Genomic DNA, 8,225 nt, shown 5'->3' on the forward strand with positions numbered 1-8,225 from the left:
TCAGGGTGCATTTTCAAAAGGCTGTCATCAATGTAGGTCATTTTCCACAGAATATTTTATCTCTTTAGTAAATTTTAATCCTAAATATTTATTTTTGGTTCCAGTGCATAGCGGATTATTTTGTTAATTTTGTATAGGTAATTTGTTATTAGTTTGTAGAAACATATCTTTTTTATTGCTTATTTTATATCCTGATTTTTTCTTCAGCTCATTCATTATTTCTCCCACTTTTTAAAAAGATTTTATTTATTTACTCATGAGAGACACAGAAAGAGAGAGACAGAGACATAGGCAGAAGTATAGCAGGCTCCATGCAGGGAGCCCCACATGGGACTTAATCCCAGGTCTCCAGGATCACACCACAAGCCTAAGGCAGGCGCCAAGCCCCTGAGCCACCCAGTGATCTCCTCTTCCAATTTTTATGTAAGGTTTTTACTCATTGACTCTACTAAGACATTGTCATAGGCAAACAAATTACTTTCTTTCCATTTTACCACTTTTCATCTCTTTTGTGTAGTTTTCTAGCCAGGTTTTCTTTTAGATCCTCCAGTCTGGGGCAGAAATATTTTCCTCTGGTTTTTGGATTCATTGGTCTAATCATGCAGTTGATATAAGGCTGACCTGGAGGAGACAATAGATTTCATTTTGCATGTGGAGGACCTACCTAATATAAGGTGAGAGTCAGCAACTCATACCAGGAAAGGGTGTGTCTTCATGTCTTCTGCCCATTTCTGATTGTAGATTTCACTTTGTGGTTTATTTTGATAATTTGTCAAATTTGGAAACCCTTAATCTAAAGATAGACTTGCAAATATCTTCTCCCATTTGTTTTTTGAAAGATTTTATTTATTTATTCATGAGAGACAGAGATGCAGAGACATAGGCAGAGGAAGAAGTGGATTCCCCACAGGGAGCCTGATGCTGGTCTCAATCCCAGGGCCCTGGGCTCATTCCCTGAGCCAAAAACAGATGCTTAAGATCCACCAGCGTCCCTATTTTTTCCCATTCGTTAGGTTGCCTTTTAATAATGTTGAGTGTTTCCATAGCTGTACAACAGCTCCTCCCTTGGTGTAATCCATAGAGTTCAATTTTGATTTTGTTTTCCTTCCTTTTGGAGATTCGAGTCCCAAGAACCTACTTCCCCTCCCACTACTTCTTTTTCATTTCCTAGAGTTAGGAGTCTCTCATGTTTTGTCACCCTCTCTAATTTTTCCCACTTATTTTCCCTGATTTCCTCTATAATCCTTTACAGAATTTTTATATTACCCAAATGAATGAAACCATATAATGCTTGTCCTCTGTGATTGACCTACTTCACTCAGCATAATACCCTCCAGTTCCACTTATGTTGAAGCAAATGGTGAGTATTCCTCCTCGCTGATGGCCGAGTAATATTCCATTGTATACATAGACCACATATTCTTTATCCATTCAGCTGTTGATGGACACCGAGGCTCCTTCCACAGTTTGGCTATTTTAGAAAGTGCTGCTATAAACATCGGGGTGCACGTGGCCTGGTGTTTCACTGTCTGTATCTTTGTGGAAAATCCTCAGCAGTGCAATTTGTGGGTCTTATGGCAGATCTATTTTTAACTCTTTGAGGAAACTCTACTCGGTTTTTCAGAGTGGCCGCACCTGTTCACATTCCCACCAACAATGCAAAAAGGTTCCCCTTTCTCCACATCCTCTCCAACACTTGTTTCCTGTCTTGTTGATTTTCACCATTCTCACTGGTGTGATGTGGTTTATAATTGTCACTTCAGGCCCTTCCTTGTTCTATTGAGTTTGCCGTCTGGTTTCATAGCATATTTGTCTGAAAATATGCATGGACTGAATTCAACCATTCTGTACCACTTGATAGATGACTTGTGACCTGTATATGATCAATTCTTCAGTATTTTCATATACAATTGAGAACGTGTATTCTGCTTTATGAAAAATGCTCCAATACATTTGTTACGTACGTCCGATCCCATATGCCTCTCAAACCCCTTGTTTCCTTGTTAAGCTTCTGCTTAGATGATTCTCACTGATGTTAGGGGGACATTGAACTCCCCACTGTTAACATAATAGTAGCCATGAGTGTCATTAAAATTAGGGTTAATTGATTTGTGCACTTGTCTTCTCCAAAGTTAGCGGTAGGAAACTTTAGAAAAGATAGATCTTCTTTTGGATAAGCCATGTTTATGATATAGTATTCTTCTTCATCCTTTATTACAGGCTTTTTTTTATTTTATTTTTTACTATTTCTTATTGGAGTTCAATTTGCCAACATATAGCCCAATACCCAGTTCTCACCCTGCCAAATGCACCCCTCAGTGCACATCACCCAGTCACCCTCACCCTCCGCCCACCCCCCCTTCCACTACCCCTTGTTCATTTCCCAGAGTTAGGTGTCTGTCATGTTTTGTCACCCTCACTGATATTTTCACTTATTTTTTCTCCTTTCCCTTTATTCCCTTTCACTATTTTTTATATTCCCCAGATGAATGAGACTATATAATGTTTGTCCTTTTCTGTTTGACTTATTTCACTCAGCACAATACCCTTCAGGTCCCTCCACGTTGAAGCAAATAGTGGGTATTTGTCGTTTCTAATTCCTGAGAAATATTCCTTTGTATCCATAAACCACATCTTCTTTATCCATTCATCTTTTATTATAAGGCTACTTGTGACTCTAGAAAAAAAGCATAAAAGATTCAAGAGACTTCATGACTGTAGAATTTAGATCTATCAGGCTGAAATTAAAAACCAATTAGATGAGATGCAATCCGAACTGGAGTTCCTAACAATGAGGGTTAATGTGGTGGAAGAAAGAATGAGCAACATAGCACATAAGTTGATTTTAAGGAAGGAAGCTGAGGAAAAAAGAGAAAAACTATTAAAAGATCATGAGGAAAGGTTAAGGGAAATAAATAATACCCTCAGGTGGAAGCTGATAAAGGTTTTATACACTTGTGTGTGTGTGTGTGTGTGTGTGTGTGGTGTGCGTGTGAGAGAGTGTTTATGTGTGTGTGTTCTTCAGGATCCATATTCATATCATTTCCCGGTGGGAATCAGTCTGCCTCTCAGGATGTTCATTTTAATGAAGTGAAGGGACAATTGCAGCCCAAAGTTCACAGCAGCAAAGGCCACAATAGCAAAACTCTGGGAGGAGTCATGATGCCCTTCTACAGAAGAGTGATGAAGAAGATGTAGAAGGCGCCTCGGTGTTCATTGGCAGATGAATGCATAAAGAAGATGTGGTCTATATATACAGTGGAATATTGCACAACCATCAGAAGTGATGGATGTCATAAAATAACATTTCCTTAACCATGGATGTAACTGGAGGGACTATATTGACAGAAATAAATCAATCACCAAATGCAATGATATGGCCTCACTCATATGTGAAATATAAGAAATATTGAAAGAGACCATAAGTGAGGGAGTAAAACTTAATGAGGTAACACTACAGAGGAAGACAAATTTTGAGAGACACTTAACTGGGAAAAAATAAACAGGGTGACTAGAAAGGAGAGGGTGGAGTATGGGATAACTGAGAGATGGAAGTTAAGGGGAGCGTATGATATGATGAGCACTGAGTGCATAGTAAATGTGGTAAATTCAATTTAATCAGAGAAAAATAATTGAGACTAGCCTGTGCCCCCTGCTGGAACATCCTACATGGACTGGGTGGATTAAAAAACAGACACTCATTCTCACAATTCTGGAGTCTGGGAAGACTGAGGTCCAGGTTCAGGTAGATATGCTGTCTGCAGAGCACCCACGTCCTTGCCTGTCTTTTCCCTGTCACCTCACATGGGTTCAGGGTGCAGGGAGCATTCCCAGCCCTTGTGTATAAAGGCTCTGATGCAATCATGAGGCTGCACCTCCTGACCTAAGTGCTCCCCTAAGGCCCCAGTTCCTCCCAAAATGCCATGTAGCAGGATCCTGTTCCCACCACTGACTCACAGCATTCCCAGAGTTAGGGTCAGTGTCTTTCCCTGGCACCTTCCTGGCATTACGTGATGAGAGGCCGGATTAGCTCTCATCAGACATGAAGTTGAAGGTGATAAAAGCTTATACTCTCGTGATTGTGTGTGTGTGTGAATGACCTCTGAGTTCACCTCCCTACCATTTCATGCTGGGAATCTTTCTCACTCCCCGGATGTTATTAACATTTTTATAGAATGTCTCTTTCCACTGTGTTGATTGAAGATTCCGCTATCCCATCATGTGCAGACAGCATGTTAGCTTGGGGTCCTGTGATCCACAGGAAGTGCCACTAGGACTCATGAAAATGTTCAGATGATGTGAATGGAATTATTTGTAATTGATTAATATTTCAGGTCAGGAAAAGTTAAGTACAAGTAAGTGCAAGTGCTATACTTGAATTTCTAAGTCTCTAAGAAAGAGACTGAAGAGGTAAACACATAACCAAGTGTTCATAGAGACTCCCTGGGGGAAACTGCTCCATTGCTCCATTGAGAGGAAGGCCAGACCCTGACAGGAAACCTGCCCAGAACCTCTATCTGCACCTGCTCCTGGGCCTTCAAGACAGAAGTGGTGAGTAGTGCGCACCCCCTGGTGGGCCCGATCCCCTTCTACAGGGAGGTTTGTGTCTGAGCTCACACTGAGGTCGCCTCACAGTGTTCCTCGCACAGGGATATAGTGCCGTGTTCTTGGCTCTCAGGCTGTTCATCTACAGATACAGCGTGTTCTTGGTGTTTTCTCTGGAGATGATGAATTGGCCCTACATAGCGTCGGCGTAGCTTGTTCTACTTCCATCATAGCTAATCCATGTGACCACCTGCAGCCCCTTCCCTGGAGCTTGGTGGATACAGTACATGTAGTAGCTACTGAAGGTGAATCTAGAGGCCACACAGGAGAGGGAGGTGAGGGAGCTACTGCAGGTGAATCCAGAGGCCACACCGGAGGGAATTCCCCACATGGTTGTTGCTATAACAGCACTGGGAGAGACGAGTTAAGATCCTGGATCAGGGTCCTTGAGCTTGTCTTGTAACTGGAACATTATAGGTAGTTATGCAATCATTCTGATTTCTGATGAAATTACTCAGAGGTCTGGGAGAACAAAAACTGCAAGTCGACATGTAGAAAATCGACCACATTTTGGATGTAGGAGGTGTGAATGTTGTCATGGGGACATATAGCTGTGGCGATGATGACAGGAGGGAGGCTGATCCAGAATATTCTTCATAGTAGTATGAGCAGCAGAGAGGAATATCTGAACCTTTTGATGTCTGCTTCCATGGGGATGTGCTGCCTTGAAGGTGCACAGGTGGTAAAAAAAGGAGGAATCCCAGGATTCTAATGGGTCTAATGAACCCCAGTGTTGTAGGAAGAATGTGTGGCACAATCGTGATGCACAGCAACTAAGGACAGGAGCATGGACGGTGGCTGAGGACAGTGAGTCCAGGTGTGGGTTTCCTGCTCTATTTTGTCATAACCTGAGTGTTTTCCTGGGACCAGATTTTAAAATTTTTTTTATTTATTTATGATAGTCACAGAGAGAGAGAGAGAGAGGCAGAGACACAGGCAGAGGGAGAAGCAGGCTCCATGCACCGGGAGCCTGATGTGGGATTCGATCCCGGGTCTCCAGGATCATGCCCTGGGCCAAAGGCAGGCGCCAAACCGCTGCGCCACCCAGGGATCCCTGGGACCAGATTTTAAAGGACAAATAAGAGGTGAGACCCTGTTTAAGTGTTTCTGAGTGATGTCACCGCATTCCCAGACTCTGTGGATTAAACAACAGACACTCATTCTCACAGCTCTGGAGTATGGGATGTCTGAGGTCCAGGTGCAGGCAGATGTGGTATCTTGAGACCGCCCACGTCCTAGCCCGTCCTTTCCCTGTCACCTCATATGAGGCGCAGAAGCAGGGAGCTTTCCTAGACCTGGTGTATAAGGTCCCTGATTCCATCATGAGGCTGCACCTCCTGACCTAAGTGCTCCCCTAAGGCCCCACCCCATCCTCCCATCACATGGACGTTAGGTTCCAAAACAGGGATGTAGAGGTCACACAGAGTGAACTGATATCAGCACTTGAAGGATCCATGAGCTATTCCCGGCAGGTGGAAAGTCCTCCTCTACCTTTGTTCTCTCAGTTCTCATAATAGTTTAGTTTAATTTGTCATCACACCATATCTTTGAGTGTCATCTGCTGACACCTGTGATCACCAGTCCTCTCTCTTCTCCTCCTGCCCCACCCATGGGAAATCCATCAGGAACCATTGAATTCCCTCCTTTGATGCAGGTGGGACACTGACTCCACACAAGCCCCTCCTGAGGAGGACCTCGTCCCTACCACTGTCCCACAACACACACCACGAGCCAGTGTCCTTCCAAAATCCAAGCACTTATGACGTGCTGAAAGGCCTGCCCTGCTCTCAACAGACACGATGACGAAGGTGATAAAGGTTTGTACTCTCGTGTCTGTGTGTGTTTGAGGGGCTCTTCAGACTACACATCCTCACAACGTACTTCTTGTGGTCCCTTGCTTTCCCAGATTCACACTTATATAGATTCTGTGAGAGTGGTTCAAGACTGAAGTCACACCTGCACTCAGTCTTCTCTCCATTTGATTTTCGAGTCCTTTGTAGTGTCATGACCAGCATGAACTTTATGTTGTTTCTAAAATCCTTGCATATTAGAAACGAGGAATACCCATCCTTTGCAACAACGTGGATGGAACTAGAGGATATTATGCTGAGTGAAGTAAGTCAATGGGAAAATGACAAACATATGGTCACATTTACAGTGAATGTAAAAAATCGAGAAAGGGAATAAAGGAGAAAGGAAGGAAAATGAGGGGAAAATGTCAGGGAAGGAGACAGAACATGAGAGAATCCTTATTCTGGGAAATGAACAAGGGGTAGTGGAAGGGGAGATCGGCGGAGGGTTGGGGTGACTGGGTGACAGGCAGTGAGATGGGCATTTGGCCAGATAAGCCCTGGGTGTTATGGTATATGTTGACAAATTGAAATCCAATAAAAATATACAAAATAAAATAAAATCATTGCACAGTGAACTGGGTGGTTGTTTCATGTTCCATGTACATAGCTGAGACTCTTATAAAGGAGAAGTTGTGGTAAATGGAGATATGGGTAATAAACTGGTTTTTATGGACAGCAGTAAGAAATTTTAAGCAGATTTGTCCTTGAGCATATAAGAAGAGTTGTTGACTAAAACAAACCAACTTTCCAAATCAGAAACTGAATAAGGAATAAGCAAAACAAGAAGCACTGCCATTTTTGGATGTGGGAATATTTCTGTTTCTATGACAACAAACTTTGTAAGTTAGAGACTGAATACGTAAGCACAGAACCCTGTGCCCAGAGAGACTCCCTTGGGGAAACTGCTCCTTGGAGAGGAAACCTAGACCCTGACAGGAAATCTGCTGATAAACTCAATCTGCACCTGCTCCTGGGCCTTCAAGACAGAAGTGTTGAGTAGTGTGCACCCCCTGGTGGTCCCGATCCCCTTCTACAGGGAGGTTTGTGTCTGGGCTCACACTGAGGTCACCTCACTGTGTCCTTCTCACAGTAATACACGGCCGAGTCCTCGCCTCCCAGGCTGTTCATCTGCAGATACAGCGTGTTCTTGGCATTGTCTCTGGAGATGGTGAATTGACCCTTCACAGCGTCTGGGTAGTATGTGCTACTTCCATCACTGCTAATCTGTGCGACCCACTGCAGCCCCTTCCCTGGAGCCTGGCGGACCCATTCCATGTAGTAGCTACTGAAGGTGAATCCAGAGGCCACACAAGAGAGTCTCAGGGATCCCCCAGGCTTCACCAGGTCTCCCCCAGACTCCACCAGCTGCACCTCCCCCTGGACACCTGCAGACACAAGACATCCTGGTCAGGAAACTCCCACATCCTGTTTCTCTCACTCACATCCACTCACAGACTCAAGGTCTCTTGTTCTCCATGAATTACCTTTTAAAATAGCGGCAAGGAAAACCCAGCAGAGCACAGACTCCATGGTCGTTTGTGTTGTGTCCTGAGCACTGAATGGGGTCACCTGGGGATCCTGGGGCTGGAGTTCCTCTCCCAGCTGCAGGGTCGGGGCTCAGTTTGTTTAATCAGTGGAGGGAGGGCCCTATTTGCATGTCCCCTGACTATATAGTCACCTACCAACTTAGATTCAATTCTTAATAAGTTATATACAAAGATTGCTTCACAACCCCAGATCAGTTTCTTTTGGTTTCACAGTGGGTTT

At 43.8% G+C, this 8,225-nt stretch overlaps 1 gene segment (V, D, J or C); it reads right to left on the reverse strand.

Annotated features, from left to right (window-relative positions):
- Positions 1-7,523: 7,523 nt before the first annotated feature.
- On the reverse strand, positions 7,524-8,014 carry LOC125755521 (immunoglobulin heavy variable 3-48-like). The segment is given in 2 exon segments: positions 7,524-7,843; positions 7,943-8,014. Coding segments are annotated over 2 exon segments (366 nt in total).
- Positions 8,015-8,225: the final 211 nt, after the last annotated feature.

Source organism: Canis lupus, chromosome 8 (assembly GCF_003254725.2).
Source record: "Canis lupus dingo isolate Sandy chromosome 8, ASM325472v2, whole genome shotgun sequence".
Taxonomy (NCBI): domain Eukaryota; kingdom Metazoa; phylum Chordata; class Mammalia; order Carnivora; family Canidae; genus Canis; species Canis lupus.